This window comes from Pongo pygmaeus, chromosome 3, assembly GCF_028885625.2.
Source record: "Pongo pygmaeus isolate AG05252 chromosome 3, NHGRI_mPonPyg2-v2.0_pri, whole genome shotgun sequence".
Classification (NCBI taxonomy): Eukaryota; Metazoa; Chordata; class Mammalia; order Primates; family Hominidae; genus Pongo; species Pongo pygmaeus.
This window is the reverse complement of record NC_072376.2, coordinates 68498570-68521581: the sequence shown is the minus strand read 5'-3', so window position 1 is coordinate 68521581 and position 23012 is coordinate 68498570. Positions and strand designations below refer to the sequence as shown.

The following is a 23012-nucleotide window of genomic DNA, read 5'->3' as shown; positions in this document are numbered from 1 at the left end:
TTTTCCTTGGTGAAGACCGAAGGGTCCATTGTACGTGGCAATTGGAGGTTGTTGGTGACATTTACTGGCACAGGTTAAAAGAAAGGTGAGCCAAAGTCAGGCTGCAGTGTGCTGAAGAGGCCATGGCGAGTTGCTGACCATCACTTTGAGGCACCTAGCTATGAGAGAATAAGGTGGCATTTTGAGGGAGCTGCAGGGTGGCATTTTCTTTTAGGGACTTGAGCAGGCTTATCCTGTGAGAAGAATCCATTAGATAGGGGGAGATTGGAAGAGCATGCAAGAGAAACATGAATGGACCCATGACCTTTGGTCATGAGAGGACAAGAATGAGGGTAGGTGTGCACATAAGAATGTTTACAGCTATGGAGTAGGTGAGTGAGGAGCTTCTTCCTAAATACTCTCAGTGAAAATTCAAGGATAGTGAAAGTTCAAAATAGCAATTGGGGAGAAATTGATAAGGGGCCCAGAATTAAAGGGTTTGCTGAAATAAATAAATGATTGATGTTACATGACGTAAACCAGAATGTAGAATGTGCAGTCAAGTGACAATGTGATGAGATGAAACTGGAAAGATAGAGTGTGTCTAGATTATGGAATTTTGTTTTTATACAGGCAGTGGGGAGTCATCAAAAGTTTTTGAGCAGGAGCACGATGGGTTGGATATAAGATGATTTAGGGGTGAATGAGGGTCAAGAAGAAGTACTAAAGGTCACAATAATCTAGGCAATAGACAAGGGATGTGCTTTATTTGGGGATTGAGAGCAGATGTAACAAAGTTAAGAGTTATTGAGGAGTTAGATCCGGTTGGACTAGTGATGATGCCAACAGGTGGACTAGGGGGCTCTTAAGGCCCTTCCACAGAACCCCAAAACATTCAACCTTAGTCTACCCTAAATAAATATACACTGTAAGTAAAAACAGTGTGCTTTCTATGCAAACAATGGTTTAACACAAATTGGTTAGCCCTCCTCCATATTGCCAGGCCTAAATGTCCACCTGTATAGACATTCAGGAACTTCCACTGCACAGAGCTTAGAGGCTGCTCAGATATAGAAAATGAAAAGAAGGAGACAGATAAGTCAGATATTTTAACTGGGTTTACTGGGTGGATGTTATGATACTGTTGACCAAGAAAGGGAATATAAGAGATTATATCTGTGAAAGAAAATGATGAATTTGGCCAAGCACAGTGGCTCATGCCTGTAATCCCTGCACTTTGACAGGCTGAAGCAGGAAGACTGCTTGAGCCCCAGAGTTCAAGATTAGTCTGGGCAATATAGGGAAACTTTGAGTCTATTATTATTTTATAAAAAAAAAAAACAATGAATTTTAGGTGCTCAGATGACCTATATGAATTTGAGCAACTAGGGTTGAGAATGCGAGTCTGGAGCTTGGGAGGGAGGTAGGGCTTGCCATGCAGATCTGGCATATCTGTGTAGAGCCAGTTGCTGAGGCAGTGGGGTTCAAGGAGAAAGGAATCATAAAGAACGACTAGGAACAAACCAAAACCCTTGAGGAGTGCTGTCTTTAAGAGGGCAAGCAGAGGGGGGATGTCAGGAAGGAAGATGAGAAAATATTGCAAAGCAGAGCATGAACAGAAGGACACAGCTCATGATGGCTAGAGTGTAGCGAGTCACGCCAAGGAAGGGCTAGGCAAGGATATGCCAGAGAGTCTTTTTCTTTACAGGAAGCAATTCTTTTCTTGAAAATTGATTTTTAATTTACACTTTGTTCTAAAAAGTGGTCCCTCTTCTCTTTTAACATAACTTATTTAAAAACATTTATAATTACTCAGAATTTTTCCAATTTTGCAGGTGCACGATCAGCCTCCAAAAAGTTGTGCTAGTGTGTGTTCAGAATTCATTAAAATCTATCCAGCATTTTCACTTAAGTGCTTCAATATGTATGAAAAAATGTCATTTGAATTCTCTTTGATGATCAAGTTGAACATCCTTGTCTTTGTCATCCTAAAGCTGTTCTTTTCAGAGAGCCAAATCCCATCAGATTGCTCCAGGTCTGTATTTGAGAAGGAAAGTTAGAATCATTTTGTCTAACTGCAACAGATTCTCTTCTGAATATTTACCCCAACCTATTGATGAAGTGCTCCTGTGTTCTCAGTGAACTGGTTTTGTTTGGGAGCTCTTGTAATAATGGTGCATGGTTCTTGGAATGATCTCAAAATATTCCCCTCTTTGTCTTTCACACTCAAGAGCAGATTCATCCCCATAGGATATTAACAAGTGTGTTTAGCTTATAACCCTTCTAGAATCATCGTCCTCAAGTGGGCCCACAAAACTCTCATTTACATCAGTGTCCACCTGGTTGGAATTCATGTTGTCTCCTTCAGGATCTTGTTGTGAAGGCTTTAGTTTTCCCCTGCCATGATCTTTAAAGGAATATTGTTTAGAGCTGTGAATATTTCCTTAATGAAAGACTCTTATTTTAAAATGTCTGAGTCTCTTTCATGGAAGGCAGCCTTATCAGGATCTGAGGGAACTTCAGCAGAACATGGTGGTGTTTGCTGTAAAACATCCACATTTGAAAATTCTAAGTCTCTAAGTGAGCAATGCCATTCTGCTGCCTTGGATTGAAGAGCTGTGTCATAATCATAAGTGAACATGCCCAGAAACTCATCCCCTAAGGGACTATTCCCTGGTGACCCGGGCCAGGGTGACGGGCCCTCAGATCTATCAGTGTCAGAGGCATTTTCCAGATGAGTCTTGGACACACCAGAGTCTGGAGCAGAAATGAGAGGTTTTTCAAAGGGATCTTCCTGATTCTTGCATTTCCCTGGAATTGTTTGGAAGGTGACATTGTCCTCAAGGCTGTCTGCAGCCGTCACATTGTCCTTGCTTGCCCCTGAGCTCTCGTCCTGCAGGGACTCCTCGTCAGGCACTGCCTCTTCAGTCTTGCTCCTTGCACCCTCTGAACTTATGGAGCTCAGAGTGAACAGAGATCCCTCATCAGAGTCACAGTCACTCTCCAACTCATAGCAAGTGTCAGAAGGAGTGGATTTCTGCACTGGTTCCTCGTTAGCAGGAGTGACATCCAGGCCACCGTCCCATCTTGGAGGAAAGACTGATGAGCCTGTGTCTCTGGGGTCACCGTATGGAACCTCGCTGTAGTGGGCTGAAAGCGCTTCCTCAGCCCTTGCCCCGGAGAGCCTTGGCTGCTGTATGCTCAGCGAATCAATGGACGAACTCACTTGCCTTTCCTTAGAAAATTCCATCTGCGAGTCCCAAAGTGACTGTTCAGTGCCCCCTCTTTCCTTACTATCTCCAGTCCTCTGTGCTTCTGCATGTGTTAGCATTTTACAGAGGGAAGGTGTCATTTCTCCGGAGAGGGACGGGTCCAATTCATTGGAATCATAACTGCTTGAGGCAGAGACAGCGTGAGACGTGCCAGCTACAGAAGAGACGCCCACTGAATGTGCACTGAGAGGCTCTTCCTGGGCCACAGTTTCATAAGTCCATTCTCTGAGAACATCATTCCTATGGATGTGGTCCTGCACTGCTGACATTAGTTCACGGTTACCGGCATGTGGATGTCTCTGGAGAATGGAATAGACTGCATCATCATTTCCACTTCCTGCCCCGGTGTTGTCCCCGCACTGTCCTGAGCGCTGCGGACTGCCAGGATCCTTTCTGCTCCTTCCCAGAGTTCTATCAGGAATTACGGTGGCGTGTGGGTATGACTGTGTCACCCAGAAAGGGGTCTGGTTCTCGTAGAGGCTTAGATGAGGAAATGCTTGGCGCAGATGGGTCTCTGGGTGTGGTGTGTGCCCCTCAGCTTCTGTGTCATCGTAGAAGCCCTCGTTTGAATACGCGTTGTCCGGGCCAGGGCTTTTGTTCTGGCACTTTTTTTGCCACAGTCTGTCAACATAAGGCCTTGTGAAAGCCCCCAGGCTGAAGGCGACAAGGAATGTGATGAACACTGACAGGCACACCGCCAGAGCCAGGTCCTGGGGAGCGTCCTCTTTTCTGCCGGCAGCCTGCACATCGCGGGTGCTTCTAACACTCCTTGGCAGCCGTCTCTGCTTCTTCCTGAAACCAGAGCCGGCCTTTGCCTTCTTTCCCAGAGTGGAAACGCCCGTGTGCCTTCCTCCCTGGGGCCTCTCTGCTTTGCTCGTTATGAGGCTTTTCATGCGATGCAGATGAATGGGAGGAAGGCGGGTTTCCCTGGAAATCCTGCTCTGGGGAGTACCCCCGTTGGCCTCCTCACTGCCTGAAAGTGGGATTAAAAAAATGCACATTGAGCGAACATTGAAATAAGATTCCAGGGGTCTTTCTTTTTTCTTTTTTACAGAATTGAAAAAAATTCAATTTTTTTGAATTTTGAATTCCAGGCACACCCAGCCTGGAGTGTAGTGGCACAATCATAACTCACTGAAGCCTCAGACTCCTGGGCTCAAGCGATCCTCCCACCTCAGCCTCTAGAGTAGCTGGGACTACAGGTGTGTGCCACCACGACTGGGCTGCTTTTTTTTTATTTTCCTATTTACAGAGACAAGGGTTGTCACTATGTTGCCAAGGCTGGTCTCAAACTCTTGGCATCAAGCGATTCTCCTCCCTCAGCCTGAACAGCTGGGACTATAGGTGTGAGCCGCTGCCCCAGCTCCAGATTCTAGTGGTTTCAGAAGCTTCTGTGAGTCCTCCTCAGTCCTTATCTAGCTATATGTTAAAGTGTACATTACATGATGATAAGCAGTTTAAAAATTTTATTCATTCATTCATTTTTGTTTAATGCCAACAGCATGTTTATGGCTGTACGCATTTACACATGGCTATCAGGCTGAGGTCTGTTGCTCAGAGGTCCTGGAGGTTGTATGTGCCTTAGGCTTCCTGCCTCACTGCTGCCTGTGGGAGGAAGAAGCCAGACTAGAGGGACAGCCACATGTACATGGCTTCTCCTTTCTCCATAATCTTACCGACTCTGTGTGCTGTTAATAAACAGCAAAAATATTCTGTTTTCTTTACTGGTTCCTTACATTTTGCTCTCTACCCTCAGAATGCCAGTTGTGGAGTGAAACAAATGTAGCTGATGACATTAAGACTTCTCTCTGATCTTCATGAATTTCCTCTAAACCTGGTAGGCATGGCCATGTTCGTACTTGAATGGCAGTCCTGAATAGAACAGAATCTATGACTCATTTTTTTCATGGACTTTTTCTTTTTCTAGATGAGGTTGAGATTTAGCCAAGGTAGTTAATAGTGAAAAAAGCTTCCCAGAATGTTCAGCCCCAGTAACATATTCCAGCACTTTGGGAGAGGGGCAAGGAACAAATTAAAGGAAAATATGCTTTTGTAATATGTGTGTGTGTTTTGCATATGTAGAGGATCACACTTTTAGAGTGTTAGCAAACATTTAAAATAATGATGTTTCTAATTTTAAAAGTTCTTTCTTTAATAGATTATTTGTTAGGAATTTGGATAAAACTGTGACATTAAATTTTATTCAATTTTTAATTCTTGTCTAATGCCAACAGCCTGTCTATGGTTCTTGAGAATAAAGTTTGGTGTGCCAGAACAAAACTCGCTTCTAGTGGAATTTCTCCTTTTGACCAAATCCAATTGATGCTGAGTGAGTTGAACTGTGTTTCTTTGACCACATGAAGAAAATAATTGCTGAACTGAGGAAAACAGTTATTTGACACCAATGATTTTTCTATGACACAGCCCAAGACTGACTAATGCCAAGGATCGTACTTTTGCTCTCATGGGGACTGTCATTATTTTCAAAAGAGACTAAAATGTCTATGTGCATTTTTCAGTATAAATGGAGCCTTTTCAGAGATACATTACTGACTTACCTATAGACCTGTTGCAAATGACATTCCACTTTTTCCTCCAGGATTCAGAAATAAAATTTTGAAAGACTGCCACACTATCATCACACTGCCAGTTATTATCAGCCAAGTCAACCACTAGATGGGGAAATTCTAGAGCTATGATCATCATTGGTAGGATGGTAGTCAGAGCATTGTTGCTAAGGTCTATGACCTGTTTGAGAAGAAACAAGTTTAGGATGGTCTGTGGATAAAGACATTTACAGATAAAATAAATGAGTTACAGAAAAATACTGTTTATGTCTCTATGGAGGCAATATGGATTTAACACTGGTTTACAAGTCAGGGAATAGTGGGGTTTTAAGTCTCTGTTCTACCCCTAAAAAGTTTATGAGTCTTGACAAATTGTTTACTTTCTATAAGTCCCCCTCCCAGGGTTGCTGGAAGCATTAACTGTATGTGAAAGCTTTAAGTATCATGCCTATATTTGATGCCTAATCATTTTCTCTTCCTTGTTTCCTGAGTGTAATTTCTACTGTTAAATAAAACCTAGATACTCATGTTATCAAGGTCTAGAATTGGATACCAGGTCAAGAATTTCTAGAACTACTGCAATCTTGAAAGCAGCAGAAAATACTGGATGATGAAGACACAGAACACAGAATTGTGGTTGACCAGAAATCTTATTTATTTATTTATTTTTCTGGTAGAGATGAAATCTCACTATGTTGCTTAATTGGACTCAAATTCCTGGGCTCAAGTAATCCTCCCCAGACCTTGACCTCCCAAAATGCTGGAATTACAGGCATGCACCTGACCTCAAAGAGAGGTCTTTTGAATCAAATATTATCTCAAGAGTAGTAGTACATTTCTCCATATCCATGGCTATTCAGTACATGCAGTATGAGTAATTTTTCTAGTCTGATCAGAAATGAAGGGGAAAGGGGAACAAGAAGGATCCAGTGGCTCTAGAAACAGACAGCAGGATCTGTAAATGTTGGACACGACAGGAGCATGACATAGCAGGGAAAGCACAGTTAGGAGGAGCTTTAGCTGCCATTTGCAGAGCCCTGCTGGGTCCCAGACATGCTACTGGGTGCTTCACATACATGATCTCTGATCTCAACAATTTCCTCATTTTCACCTATTCTACAGAGGAAAAAGCTGGGTTAAGCCACACAGTATATCCCACATAGACCCTAGCACCTAGTACATAGCAGGTGCTGTGTAAACAATAGAAAGGAAGGAAGGAATGAATGAAATGGTAGAGCTGAGATCTGATTTGGCTTCACAGCTGTGTGCCTTCCAATGCAGAACATACCCTCTTGGAGCCTGAGCCCCTGCTGCACTAGAGTGAAGGAAGGGCTGGGTTGAGGAGGCCTGGGGCAGAGGCACCAGGTTGGCTCATGAGGTTTGGGGAGGGGCACATGGTTATTAGGAGAAGAGAAAATCATAAAAATGAAAACACAGTCCTTGCTTTCAAAAAAGAGGATGATGAATATAATCTAGAAAGGCTGAATGTTATCAAGGCCAATTGTTTTATAGACACCCGGGAAAAATCAGCATTTACATTTTGGGTTATGTAAATTCCTAAAGAAGGGCTTATTCAAGCAAATAATCAAACATTGTCACAAACAAGACTATTACATACAGAATCACAATTTTTTTGTGAACTTGGGTAGTAAGCGTGAGTTTTCCATTAATGAATAGCCAAGCAGTGTTGACTCTCAAAAGAAGGTTGCCAAAAATTGGAGGTAAGAGACTGTGGGATTGGAAAGAAAAAATACTTAGCTTTAGCCTGGTCTTGGTGAGGATCAGTAGCTTTCTTATGTATCGCTTGACAACAGATTGAAATATTCTGATGTTTTTCAGGTAATTATTTTCTTTTTAGTGCATGTCTACATTTATTTTTTGTCCTAGCGTCTTATTATATTACAAATCATGGAACCAGAAGCAAAACTGGAGGGAGGATACGAAATTAATAAAATGACTCGGGAGGAACAATTTCTGAGAGAGGAGTAAAACAGAATGGTCCAATTTGGCTAAAGAAATACCCATCTACCAGCATTTTGAAAGGGGTATACATTATGGAAAGGTTGGGAGAAGCATATGTAATATTGCTTCACAAATCACTGCATTTAAGAAGAATGGGATAAGATTAGGAAAAGAAATGCTAATTTGAAATGTCAGTGAAACTTATTTCATCCCATCAAAGCATGGTGATAAATGTATGCTTTGAAAAATCTGACTACTGAAAAGATTTCCACATGGGAAATCACATAGAATAGTGCAAGTATCAAATTCATTGCCCAGAAGAAAACAACATCCATTTTGATATTCAGCTTTTTTGGTACCAAATATGTTCATCATGTTCCAAAACCAGTTTTTAGAGATATTGCCAAACATGCAGAAGGGATATTAGAGGAGAAGAAATGGTATGATTCTGGGACAGTTACAGTGCATTGAGAATTATAGCTGTATATAAAACATTCTCGAGGTTGATTTTTAGTCTGCCTGTGACATATATTACCTGTGAGCTGCAGAAGACTCATAGAGCACAATAAAAATGCACAGGAAATACAACAGGTGAAGGGCAAATTACATATACAAGGAGTATACAATATACTACCCATTAACTACCAAGTTAAGTGGACCTTTTCATCTGTCCTCATGACTACTGTAGCAGATAGACTCTAGTATGGTCTCCAGTGATCCTGCCTCCTTGGTGATCAGGCCCTTGAGTACTCTCCTTCCCTTGGGTGCAGGCAGGACCAGTGATTTGTTTCTAACCAACAGACTATGGAAAACAATGGAATGCCACTTCCATGGTGACATTACAAAGAATTATAATGTTCTTGCTAGCAGACTTTCTTCCTCGATGGCTCTGAAGCAAGCTGCCACGTTGTGAACAGCCCTATGGAGAGGCCCACATGACATGGCACAGAACTGAAGGCAGGCTTTGGCCAACAACCAGCAAGAAACTGAGCCCTTATTCCAGCAGCCCACAAGGAACTGAATCCTGCTGACGGCCACATGAACTTGGAAGTGAATCCTTTTCTAGTTGGGCTTTTAGGTTAGACTCCAGCCTTTGCCAACACTTTGATTGCAGCCTCTTGAGAGAGCCTTAAGAGGAGGCTCCAGGTAAGCCAGGCCTGGATTCCTGTCTCATAGAAATTGTGAGATAATCTATGTGTGTGGTTTTAAGCTGGTAAGTTTGTAGTAATGTATTATGCCGCAATAGATAACTAATACTCCTATCTATGTCCATCACCCATGTATTCATTCCTTTGTTTATTCGATAAGTATTTTAAAATATGTGTTAGGTACCAGACATATGCTAAGCACTGGAAAAGAAAACAGATATGATGTATGTCCTCAAAGAGCTTACCATAGGGTAGAAGGGTTTGAGGACACAGGCATTAACAACTAATCATACCTAAAACTAAGTAATTTCAGCTGGAATAAGTGCAATGAGAGGAAACGGAAATGTATAGCATGTTATAAGTGTTTATAAAGGGGAATTAATTTAATCTGGAGGCCCAAGGAAGGCCTCCTTGAGGAAATAATATTTTAGCAAAACTGACAGGATTAACAGAAGTCGGTTCCAGGCAAAGGATGAGCAAGTGGGGAGGACTTGAGGTGAAAACAGAGGCAGGAGTGCAGGGAGCCAGGGAAGAGGCTTGAAAGGAGGCTGGAGAGGCAGACAGGGGTCAGGTCCTTGCAGTTAAATCTTAGAAGTGTTTTAACCAAGAAGTGGCAGAATCAGATTTCTATGTTAAAAGAGCAGGGGACAGTGGCCACTTTAAAATTTCTATACACAGACTACATTTATAAAGTACTTACTGTATTCTAAGCACTTAATTCTCACAAAACTCTGAGAGAAACTAAATTATCTTCATTTTTCAGAAGAGAAAAGTGAGACACAGAGAGATTTTGTAACTTGCCTAAGACAGTGTGGCTGGAAAGTGGCCAAGGCTGGGTTTAAGCACAGGCAGCTGGCTCAAGGCCACACTCCCCATCACTGCTTCACTAGTCTCCCTTCTGTAGAAGAGGGACTCCAGGAGCCATTCTGGTTGGAAGTGGGGAGTTGGAGGCTTATCTTGCAGCTATGCCTGAATAGCACTTTGCAGAACACTGGGAAAACCTCAGTTTTCTATGTTGACATTGCTTAATATGATAGCCACACCAATAGATGACTAATACACTTATCCATGTCCATGAGCCACTTATTCATTTAACAAGTATTTAAACATATGTATCAGGTACCAGGCATATGCTAAGCACTGGAAAACAAAACAGATATCATGTATGTCCTCAAAGAGCTTACATGTGGCTATCGAGCAATTAAAACGGGTGGTCCAAATTGGGATGTGTGGTAAGTGCAAAATATCCACCAGGTTTTGAAGACTTACTATGAAAAGGGGATATAAAATATCTCATTAATAATTTCTATATTGATGACGTGTCAAAGATAATATTGGGTAAATAACACCACTAAGATGAAATTCACTTGCTTATTTTAACTTTTTCACTGTAGCTACTGGAACATTTAAAATTGCATGTGCGGCTCACATTCTGTGTTTCTATTGAATGGTGCTGACCTATACAAAGAATGGGAGTTGTCGTGGAGGTTATGGAGATGGGGGACTGAAGACTCTTCCAAACCATCTAGTAGTGCTACACTGCAGGCCACTCCAGTGTTGCTAAAAGATCACTGAGAGGAGATTTTACAACATTCTCCCAAAGGGAAGGATGTGGAGAAAAGTGCTTGGAGAAGAAGGGGCTGAAGCTGCCAGACCTGGAACAGGGCTTCAGGAGTTCCTTACCCTTACAGTAGTATAATTGGCACCTTGGGAAATTAACTGCAATGCGCCAGAGACAGGAACTATGGGGCCAAAATGTGACATAAATCTCCCCAATAGGGGTTGGACGTTTAGAACTGACTGTGGCACATGTGCTATACAAGTATGGAAATATCATTATCATTTTTATTGTTTTGTGTCCAATTTTGAAATGGAAGCAACAGAGTCACTGGGTTTCAGAGGCCCATCTAGTCCAAGGTCATTGACATCTTAGCATCAGCCAGGGAGGTTTAGCAGGGCCTCCCCAAGCGTTCCATATTGCATAAGACCCCTGGGACCTTTGACCAATCTTGTAGCTTAGGAAGACAGCCTCACTAATCACTAAGATTTAATTACTTGCCAACTGGTAAGTGGAATCTTGGAGTTGGATATAATTTGATTTAGAAAAATAATGTGTCAATTCTTGCTGTTGAGTATTATGTTGGAGTAAAATTCATGTCCCTTATTGTGGCCTTTGATTTTTGAGGCAAGAAAGAGACTTCAGCTCTTTTAGGGGATCTTAAAATAGACTGTTTTTGATTAATAGCCAGTACTACTGAACATGAAGAAACTCTTCAATAGAAATACGCTTCTAATGTAATTGCCCGTGTGTCTTCCTTATTCAAATATTATAAAAATGATTTTAGAACCTGTAATTTTTTGAGGTCCTTGAAGGCTTGTGGGTGAATTTTGAATATCTTGTTGCTCTTTAAACAGAGATTCTCCAGTTGCAGGCAGTTGTGAAAATCAGACCACCCTATTTGCAATATCCCATTGAATGACAGATCCAAACTCTGCAATGACTTCAGTTTCCACAGTCCTGTTAAAATGAAAAAGTAAGTTAAAATCTAAACTGGTAAAAGTTACTGCAGCACTGTTTGTAATGGTGAAAAATTGGAGACAACATTAAGAGTTCTCAATTGAGGTATTGTTAAACAAAGTATGGTATATTAATACTATGAAATAATAGGTGGTCTCAAAGGAGAATGAGACAGATCAACATATAAACTGACTGAACTGGAAGAAAAAAGTTAAGTGCAGAATAGTATAAAGTCCAATGTCCTTGGGAAAAAGAGCCATATGCAAACATATACATAGATTTTGAGTGAACAGGAAAAGGTCTGGCAGGAGATAAACTAAACTACTAACAGTTAAGAGTTAGGACTAGGATGGTTGAGGGAAGTGAAGAGGGATAAGAAAAGAAATGTTGTTTTGAACACTTTTGAATTCTTTCTTTCAATGAGCATGTACTACTTTCAAAATAAGAGAATCAGTTAAAAATATAACTTTGATTGAAAGACATGATAAATATTTATTTGATTGAACTATACAGTAAAACTAAATAATCTTGCTAAACAATAGAGGAAAAAAATTGTTTTGATGCTTTATCTACATGGACGAATTCTTCCAGTTTTAAGATTTTTCTTATTCTATTTTTTTTTTCTGAGACAGAGTCTCGCTCTGTCACCCAGGCTGGAGTGCAGTGGCACAATCCCCACTCATTGCAACTTCCACCTCCTGGGTTCGAGTGATTCTCCTGCCTCAGCCTCCCGAGTGGCTGGGATTACAGGCGCCTGCCACCATGCCAGGCTAATTTCTTTTTTTGTATTTTTAGTAGAGACGGGGTTTCACCATGTTGGTCAGGTTGGTCTCGAACTCCTGACCTCAAGTGATCCACCGCCTTGGCCTCCCAAAGTGCTGGGATTACAGGCATAAGCTGCCACACCCGGCTGTCTTATTCTATTTTGTAGCCATGTCCTTTCTTATAGCTACTTATTGTTGACATTATGACTATTTCCTAGGCATTCTTGTGTTTTCCAAACGTAGTAAGCTATAGCTAGATTTTGTTTTCCAGGAAAATAATCAAATTGAATTTTGGTCTCTGCCTTTGTATTTCACTTGATTTCAGAGAGTAACCAGGAGGTCCATTTGGCACTGAAAATAAGTAAAGGTTGAGAAGGAGGTGCCAATCATAGCTGTCTCTCAAATTTCATTTCCCATATGGGTCTCAGAAGGAAGTGCCTGCATTTTTACATTTCCTTCTGCTCTGTTCTTGCATGTAGCCTGTGTCTTTAATCAACATAAGAAGATCAGGTTGGTTCAATTACAGGAGGCTTTTTTCCTTGCCTACTGTCTGCAAGGTACTTATTGTAAGACTGATTATACAGGGAGATGACTTAATTGAAATGGCTGCACCATCAAGGTTGTCATATGTTCATTTAATTGTATACACGCTAAGCAAGAGATCATCAGGACGACGAATCAATCAAAACATTATGGGCAAGGCAGTCGGTGCTGAGGACAAGTATGGACAGCATAGAATCTTTACTCTTTAAAGAGTTTAATATGGTCCAATGATAAGACATAAACTCAAGGTAAAGTTACTAGTTATACAGAGTAGTTCATCACACAGACCATCCAACCATAAAATTAATTTTTATTTGTTTGTTTGCATGTCTATCAGATGATCAAGTCCCTTCAGGGCAGAATTCACATCTTTGAATTTTTGCAGTGCTTGGTAGAATATAGTATATACTCAGTAGGCCAGAGGCCACCATGTTTGGCCTGCATAGTGATTTAAAAATCATTGCACTGACATTAAAAATTCAATAAAAAATTGCATTTCTGGCTTCTCTTAAGAAAACTGGAAGTTCTAATTGGCACAAGATGACATTTGGCTGGAGCTGAATTAAGGCTGCCTGCTGTCAATGGGGGCATGAGCTTATAGAAGACTATCATTTCTTTGTACTCATGTCTCTATCAAAAACAAGAAAACAGGCTGGGCACAGTAGCCGATGCCTGTAATCCCAGCACTTTCGAAGCCGAGGTGGGTGACTCACTTGAGGTCAGGAGTTCAAGACCAGCCTGGGCAACGTGGTAAAACTCTGTCTCTACTAAAAATACAAAAATTAGCAGTGTGGTGGTGCTTGAGCCCGGGAGGCAGAGGTTGCAGTAAGCCGAGATCCATGCCACTGTACTCCAGCTGGGGCAACAGAGTGAGACTCTGTCTCAAACAAACAAACAACAACAACAACAAAAAACAGGAAAACAAAGGATAGGCCAAGACTTCTTTTTTTTTTTTTTAAAATGGGAGAGAACTAAGGCTTATAGTCAGCTTATTCTGCTAAAAAATATTTTCATATTGGTTTGGAAATGACCATTGCACAAGTCCCTGTGCACTGCCCTGCTGCCCTGAGCACTTACTTCAGTCTATTTTCTCCCTTCCCCCGGTCCAGCAGCACCTGGCTCCAGCACTACAGCCAGGAGGCATCCAACTGTGGAGCCCAGGCTGAAGGCCAGTTGTTAAATATTTTGAACATAACCTCTGGAGAAAATGTTTCTTTGTGCATAGAAGCATATTCCTACATCTTTTAATATGGGTCTGTCAGAAAAAATGCAAAATAAGACACCAATATGAAAGAAGCTACAGCTTTCTTAACATTTTCATGATACCTGCCTGGCCTATATAAGGATGTGAACTCATGATTCCTAAAATATCTCAGTGCTTAATTGAATTGAGTAAGTGCCCTAGGAGCTAAGTGGAGGGAGTGATCATGCCTAGCTTTAAAGTGACAGAAGAAATTATTTTTAAGCGCCTAATTGTGTACTCTTTATGCTCTAAGCATTTCACAGACATCTCTTTTTAATCTTCAAAAAGCCTGAGGAGTTATCAACATTTTACAAATGAAAAAGAACTAAGTTCAGCAAAGTTAAGAACTTGCCCAACAACACCATGGTAGGTGGAGCTGGAATCAAAACCTAGATCTCTTAATCATTACCCTTTAACCATGCCCATCTTTTATTAACTAAAAACAAATAAAAACAACCCTCCCTCAAAACCACAAAAGGGTGGTCTGGGCCATGGCACATAATGAAATTGCCAGATGTATTGGGGGTTGCTTAGTTAATCTGCTTGTGTCACGGAGTACTAGAGTGCTGGAGAGGAACTTAAGAGACTGAGGTTTATTCCACCTTTATTTGTGACTTTTTGTTTTGTTTTGTTTTGAGACAGGATCTTGCTCTGTCACCAGGCTGAAGTTTTTCAGCTTTAGTCTCCCTCCTCCCACACTCCTCCTCCTTCTAGTGGTCCCCAGTGTCTATTGTTCCCATCTTTACATCAGTTTGAACCCAAGATTTAGTTCCCACTTATAAGCGAGAATATGTGGTACTTGGCTTTCTGTTCCTTCATTACTTTGCTTAGGATAATGGCCTGCAGCTACATCCAAGTTGCTACAAAGGACATGATTTCATTCTTTTTTAGAGCTGTGTAGGAGACCATGATGTATATGTACCACGTTTTCTTTATCCAATCCACTGTTGATGGGCACCTAGGTTGATTCCATGTAATTGCTATTGTGATTGGTGCTGTGATGAACATATGAGTGCATGTGTCTTTTTTGTAGAATGATTTATTTTTCCTTTGCATATACACCCACTAATGGGCTTGCTAGGTCGAATTGTAATTCTGTTTTTAGTAGGAATGAACTTTTAATATATACAACGACATGGATAAGTCTCAAAATAATTATGCTGAAAAAAGACGTTAGACCAAAAATAAAAGTACATATTGTATGATTCCTTTTATATAAAAGTATAGAAATGCAAGTGAATCTATAACAAAAGAGAAAGGAGATCAGCAGTTTCCTGGGTTGGGGAGAAGGGATGGGTGGAAAAGACAGATTACAAAGGGGGATGAGGAAGCTTCTGGGGTAACAGACATTACACTTAGTAAATACTCCCTCTGTACTATGAACTTCTTAAGTGCTCTCCCAAGTATGATAACCTGATAACATAAAACAATGTTCAGGGATTATGGCTTTTAGTGCAAAGAGCAATAAGAATTGGAATAGAGTCTAGAATGGTCCTGGGTAAGATATTTGATTCATTAGGTCAGATCTTATCGTGGTCAAATTATGTAGGTGAGCCAAAGGCCCTGCCTTCTTAGTTTAGTGTCTTATATACTTTTTGTTTCTTTTTTTGTTTTAATTATCTTGATAGTGGTGATGGTTTCATGAGTTAGTGTGGTTCAGAGAGTCAGAGGACAGATCAGAAAGTGCTCTGAAAAAGGAAGAGCAGAGGCTTCCAACATTATGCAGACCTATATAAATATGAACAGAGGCACCAAGACTGTTGGTGAATACTCTAAACATCTGAAGACAGAGAATGAGAATCCCCTTTAATTATCTATTGTGCCTGAAATCAAGGAAGTTACCATTATAGCAAAGACCAGGGTGGGAAATATAGAATTAAAGACTCGGGACGATCAAGTGGCACTAAAGGGGAACTAATGCTTCTGAACACCTGCTGTGTGTCAGGCACTATGAGAGATGTTTTACATGTATCATCACTCTATGTGTTAAAGTCTTGATACACACTGTCTCTAAACCTTACACCTACCCTACACAGATAATTATTCTCAGGTTAAGTGACTTGTTTAAGGTCACTTTTTTAGGTTAAGTGACTTGTTTAAGGTCAATAAACAAGTAAATAGTGTAATATAAGATGTGTAAAATAATTATAAGTAAATAGGCTGAGAACGGTGGCTGATGCCTGTAATCCCAGCACTTTGGGAGGCTGAGACAGGCGGATCACTTGAGGTCAGGAGTTCAAAACCAGCCTGGCCAACATGGTGAAATCCCATCTTTACTAAAAATACAAAAAAATTAGCTGGGTGTGGTGGCAGGCACCTGTAATCCCAGCTACATGGAAGGCTAAGGCAGGAGAATCTCTTGAACCCGGGGAGGTGGAGGTTGTAGTGAGCTGAGATCATGCCACTGCACTCCAGTCTGGGTGACAAGAGTGAGACTCCATCTAAAAAAAGAAAAAAAAAAAAAGGAGTAAATAAAAAGAATGGGACCCGAACATACCCAAGCATGTGGGAAGAGGGTGATTTTGATTTTGAATGCAGTTATTAGAGAATCCTCTTATTTAACTCCCCTCATAATATCAAGCTGAGATTTTCCAAGAGGAAGGTAAACTTCTAATAGAGATGAGAATAAAGACCAGGAAGTTCAGTTTACACCTCCTGGATGAAAACTTTTCCTTTACTTTCAATTTTAGATAATTAAGATTTTATTTTTTTAAGGGAACTGGTTTGGTCCTTACAGATAACCTGGTTTGTTTAGGGTCTCTCAGGATGGAGTTGGGAAATTTAAGAAAACTCTTGCATGGTACTTGACTGCACTTCTCAATGGGAAAATGTGTTCTTTTAATATTTTTGCTTGGTGAGCCAATGTTCAGAGGGTAGTCAAATGAGTGAAAAGAGGCTGTATGGTGCATTCACGGCTGGGGCTTGGACATCAGCATTACATTTTATACTTCAAGAGAGGAGAGTTGAATGCTGGGAGGAAAATATAGAGGTACTCTGTGGAAACGGAAATATTTATTGAACTGCTTTCTAAAGATTACAAAGGCCACAGTAGGCAGGAATTTTATTAGCCTTTGCATTTAAGTGGCCAGAGGCAGTTTTATTATTTCCAAGAAATGACCTGTCTCTCAGAAAAAAAGGCCACAGAAAGGATACTCAGACATTACGCTTAGTAAATACTCCCTCTGTACTATGAACTTCTTAAGTGCTCTCCCAAGTGTGATAACCTGATAACATAAAACAATATTCAGGGATTATGGCTTTTAGTCCAAAGAGCAATAAGAATTGGAATAGAGTCTAGAATGGTCCTGGGTAAGATATTTGACTCATTAGGTCAGATCTTATTGTGGTCAAATTATGTAGGTGAGCCAAAGGCCTTGCCTTCTTAGTTTAGTGTCTTATATACTCTTTGTTTCTTTAGAACCTGAATTAGTTTTGAGTACATTGCTTATTGATAATTCCATAATCCAGTAGCAATCAGGATGAAATCTTTAATTTTCTATGAATAAAGGAACACAATATACTTTAATTTTTTATAATACACTGTGTATTTTTTTTTAATTCCCCCAGATTCAAATGTTAGGTATTATTTCATCTTATTTCTAACACATTTATCTCTTAGGTTCTAGAACTTAGTTGGTTAATGTGAGGCTGCTGCATTTGGTCTATCAACCTAACTGGAATCCCAACAAGATGTTCCTGCTGCATTTCCAGTTACTCTGTGAGCACTCCAAAAATACTGCTTGATGAAGGTAGGACAGATTAACCAGAGACTGATCCCATTGTTCTCATGTTTTTAAACTAGTTTTTCAATTATTAATGCTGTATTCCAAAAAATATGGGAGGAAGGTAGAAGCATCATTGAAATTAAATTCACGGCTGGCTTCTGTTTTATAAATTGCATTGGCCAGCACCTCTTTTGGGCATTTTCCCAACATGAAGCTTATTGGTGACACCACAACTGACTCTGAAGACAGGGTTAGTTCGTGTAATATCTCACCCTTACACAAATGGGCTTTCCTGAGTGAAAGCAACTTTTCATTGGTTCTAGAAACAGTCCCCATTTTAAAATATGTGGTACATAGTTACAAAGGTTGCTTGATTGTTGCTTTCTGAGATCCAATTTATTATTATTTTAGATGAATGCAAGTGCCTATATAGTCAGACACAAATAATTATCTGCTCATGAATTATAGTGGGCTAATACTGCAATAGTTGTTGAACATTTTAAAAAATAACTTGAGGCCGGGCATGGTGGCTCAGGCCTCTAATCCCAGCACTTTGGGAGGCTGAGGCCTGCAGATCACCTGAGATCAGGAGTTCGAGACCAGCCTGACCAACATGGAGGAGCCCTGTCTCTACTAAAAATACAAAATTAGCCAGGCGTGGTGGCACATGCCTGTAAACCCAGCTACCTGGAAGGCTGAGGCAGAAGAATCGCTTGAACATGGGAGGCGGAGGTTGCGGGGAGCCAAGATCGTGCCATTGCTCTCCAGCATGGGCAACAAGAGTGAAACTCTGTCTCAAAAAACAAAAAACAAAAAAAATCTTGAGATTTAGACAAAAATTAATTATTTGTTTCTAAATATACTGTTATTCTCAATTTATGCCAAGAGAATAATAAAAACTAGTATTTGCAAGGTAAATCTTCAGACAAGATTCTGAAGTAGTTTTCATATATTTAAATTGTGACGGTTTATTATGCCAAATACCATGTTAAGTTAGGTCTTTGAGATACATTTTTTCATTTAATCCTTACAATGATCCAATGAGTAAATCTTATATTATCCAGATGTCACCTATAAATAGACTTAGAGTGAAGAACTGAAGAACAAAGAAACAGGCCAAAAATAGGGCATGCCTTAGGCAGCATCTCTCTCACCAGCAGTTCCCCTCAAAATGAGATTTCAAAGTCAGAGCAACCCAGCCATAGTCACAGAATCATAAGATAGGAAAAGTTGTTAGAGGAGACTCAACCTACTGAAAACTAATATGATGATTATGGGAAAATAATTTAAATCACAAAATACTATGGATAAAAGGACTCTGAATTATATCCAATCAGATTCATGCCTTGCACTGAACTTCCAACGTCTATCCTTTTCATTCATCTCTCTATGGCTTTATTTGCTAGAATTTTAATAGAATTTCAGATATAGAATTTGCTCACTTCACTTCTTTTTTCCCCCTCCTCTTCAAGTTGAACATTTTTCTTGATCTTTTGGGAGGCAAAAGCTTAACTCAAAAAAAGAAGATGGATCTGTATCTGCATTTATAGGGATATTTGGTCTTTAAGTGGAACTGTATTAGTCCTAACCCCCAGTTAGCTCAGGGGAATTCATCTGCCTTAAGGAGAGAAACTCAGCACTTCCCTATTTACTCTTGTGGTGGGGTAATATTTTGACATGTTAATCTCTTACCTCGCTATATTTTCCTCTTGCTCTTTCTCTCTATTCACACAGAAAGTAGGCTCCACATTCATTGTCCCAGGGAAGGCATATGGCAAGGCAGAAAGTAGCTGAGTCTACAAGTCTTTCTGGCTTTTGTTTTCCAAAACCCTAAACCTTTAGAAGAAAGTGATTTCCAGACAGAGGGTTTTGAAGAAAAAAAAAATAGGAGAAGAAATTTTCTCCAAACTGAAGAGGCTGAAAAGAAATATTCTCTGGGTAGCAGGGGTAAGGAATGCTCACACCTCGATGCCTTGTTAGAGTATATGATTCGATGCCTTGTTAGAGTACACGATTCTCAAGCTGGGTACAAATCTAGGCAAAGGCAGAGGAAAGCTGATGAAAGACTGATGTTAAGTATCCCTACGACTCCCCCCTAATGGGGGCTCAGAATCGGAAATTATGTTACTACAGACAATAGAAGGTTATATCTCTAGTACACTTGAGTTTGTGGATGGAGATCACATCTACCATACCGGTTAAAAAATTTTGTTATATTATATGGATATATGTAGCTATAATGACGTCCATCAAAAAACAAAACCCGGAAATAACCTAGTGCTTGATTAAACCAATTATGATATATGCATATATAAAAACCAACTATTTGAAATATTTGTGAGATTGCTTAATTATATAAAGATATTAAAATATTCTATGATATGAAAATACAAATTAGAAATATGGACAGTATGATCCAATTTTGAAAGAAAAAGGTACAAATAGGCATAAATAATAAACTTGAAGAATATATATAACATGAATGACTTTAATTTTTCCCTTTAAATTTTTCTTCAGTTGTTAAATGTTCTATAAGTAACAGGTATTCTTCTTGTAATAAAAATACAATAAAAATAAAATAAAATGCAATTCATTTACACTGAAAATATGACACACTACTTTTATGGAGAAGGTCAGGGAGATAAGACTCCCACCCTTCTCAAACAATTCTGCTGACATGGTGACTGTAATAATTCCTATACCTGCTAGGCTATTATTGCCAAAATGATGCTTAAAACAAAGCTGGAGAAAGAGCATGAAAATAAAAACATGAAATGTCAGAACTGGATAATAAGAAAAACCAAGTATGCACAATTTGAAATGGAGAAGGAGAACAATAACCTTATACTTTTTTTGCATAATGTCTTATATAAAGTAGGTGCTTAGCAAAGAGTGAACAAGCCTGAAAACAAACAAGGAAAGGAAATTAATTGTCTAGCACTCTGGAATATAAAAAGGGCAAAGGAAGTTTTACTTTATGAACTTGATATATTTTCCAAAGAAAACATTGGTGTATCCGTTAAGGAACTCCAACATGTAGACTATTGAATGTCAGATGAGAATTTATGATAATTGGAGGCTACTTGGAGTACCCTGTTAGAAACTAGGATAAGGAATTCTGATTTTGACTTGATAATCAGAAGGTTTACATACCAATATATAATATTAGGATACTTCTGCTGTACGTTTGGAGGACAACTAGATAGACTGAGGCAAAATGTACTCAAAGAATAAAAATGTTATGAATATGGCAACACTTAATTTGAATTGCATTACATATTAAATGTATTTGAACTAGTTATTGCTCAGTGCTTTTCTATATTAACAAACACATGATAATCAAAGTAGGTAACTTAGAATCACTCATTATTATTTAGCACTTAAATACTTCCTAGTGTCTCGATAACTGCACATAACATTAATGTCAGATATACTAATGGGAGACTAAATTTCATTAGCTGTAAATTCCACACACTATAACTTCTAATGCTACTAAGAAACATTATTATATGTGCTCTGATCAAATTGCTTTACTTTCAGCTGTCTCCTTGAACCTGAAAACAAATGTGGAATTCTTATGAACATGAAACAACTCCACGTAAGCATTGTTTTTCTGTCTAGTTAAAATTGTACTCACCCTTGGGAGTGTCACTGAGTCTATTTCTTTGAAGAATGAGCACCTTCAGCAATGGGAACCTATTTCTGAAGCTGCTTCTGTGGCGTTTCACCCATGAGGACTTAGGACTGAGTAGATCCAATGAGAGGGAGTGGATGGCATTGTTGCTGAGGTTTAACACTTCCAAAGCATGTAAATATGCAAAAGGTCTTAAGGTTATTTTTGATATGAGATTGTTACTGAGGTCCAGATGTTTTATTTTCCACTCTTCTTTTTTCGTGTGAGACTGTAAGAGAACTCTAAAGAAATTGAAACTTACATCCACAGTGGCTGCTGTCTGTGATATGTCCACAGGTATATCATGCTTTCCAGTAAAAGAACAATTTGTCAGAACATATTCATTCCATTGACATTCAGAATTGAATAAAATATTGCTTTTTCTTGATGCATTTGTCATTATTCCAGTAAAATAAAGACCTATAACTATGGTAATGACTCTGAAATAGAGGTTTTTCATAATGCCTGGAAAAAGGAAAATGAATTGACTTACTCACAATAATATATAAAAACTAACAGCAATAAGCAGAAAATTTAATTTTCAATTTAAGATTTACGAAAGTTATCTTGTCTTGGTTGCCAATTTAAGCGAATGTTTGATTTCTTACTGGGGCATGAAAATGTAGCTACCAAAATGAAATAGCCGTAGTATAAAATTACATTTATGTCACATTTTAAAGAAAGGACTCCCGATTTTTCAGAAAATACATATTCACTTAGGCCTCACCTCTGCATCCACTTTTCCAGTATTTTTCACTCCGCAGTGTGCTTTGGGATGAATGAAACCTTACCAAGATTAAAGACTTCCCTGTTTCTTTGCAGGCCATTAATACAGAGCAAAGTCTATTATGCTTATATACAACATCGTAATCAACCATGTGGTTTATTACATAAATGACAACCAGTTACACTAAACCATGACCCTCCATAACTCTATGAGTAAAAAGTTCAACTCACAAAAGAGGCTCTTACTTTTCATGACTAGAAGAAATACAAGTTTTGCTGTGTGGCTTTTGTGACTTTTCAAATCATTATGAAATCATTTAGATACATACAACATAATGTGTTATCAAATACATGTTCTGGCTCCGAGCCATGAAGATGTAATACGATATAGAAACATTGAGTATCTTTCGTACCGAAAATTTTGGAGAACAAAATGAAAGTTTTTAAAAAGAAGTGTGTACAAATTACAATGGCTGAATGTATCACAAAAATAAGTTTAAAATGGGTAATTTTTGTGATTTGTTTTAAACTAAATTCCACTTAAAAGCCACCTTGTGTACAAATAATCACATTATTGAGTATATGAGTTTCCAAGAAATTGTCCCTTCCTTTCTGTTCTAATGGCACTCAGTTTAGTTTTCATCACTGCAGTCTGAAATACTAAAATGGCTTAACTGATTTTCTTGCCTCTGCCTCTTGACTTTCCTTCTTTGTGATCCATCCTAGGCGACTCCATAGGATTATTTTCCTACAATAACGTATTTCCTATATTTTTCGTTCATTTGAAATCCTCAAAGGGCTCCTTATTGCCTATAGTCCAAATCCCTTAGGTTGGTATTCAAAGCCTGTGTTATCTAGGTAAACTTATGCCCTAGCTTGACAAGTTCATGTG

General features: G+C 39.3%; 1 protein-coding gene across 1 annotated transcript in view; it reads right to left on the bottom strand.

Annotated features, from left to right (window-relative positions):
* Window positions 1–1694: 1694 nt before the first annotated feature.
* Window positions 1695–23012, bottom strand: part of LRRC66 (leucine rich repeat containing 66) — a 23335-nt gene continuing 2017 nt past the window's right edge. Inside the window, exons 2-5 of the mRNA XM_063663696.1 lie at window positions 21359–21859; window positions 11277–11446; window positions 5810–5999; window positions 1695–4224 (exon numbers count right to left, since the gene is read on the bottom strand). Of these exons, the coding sequence (XP_063519766.1) occupies window positions 2438–4224; window positions 5810–5999; window positions 11277–11446; window positions 21359–21854 (2643 nt within the window). The 5' untranslated portion in view covers window positions 21855–21859 and the 3' untranslated portion in view covers window positions 1695–2437. The remainder of the gene's footprint in view (window positions 4225–5809; window positions 6000–11276; window positions 11447–21358; window positions 21860–23012) is intronic.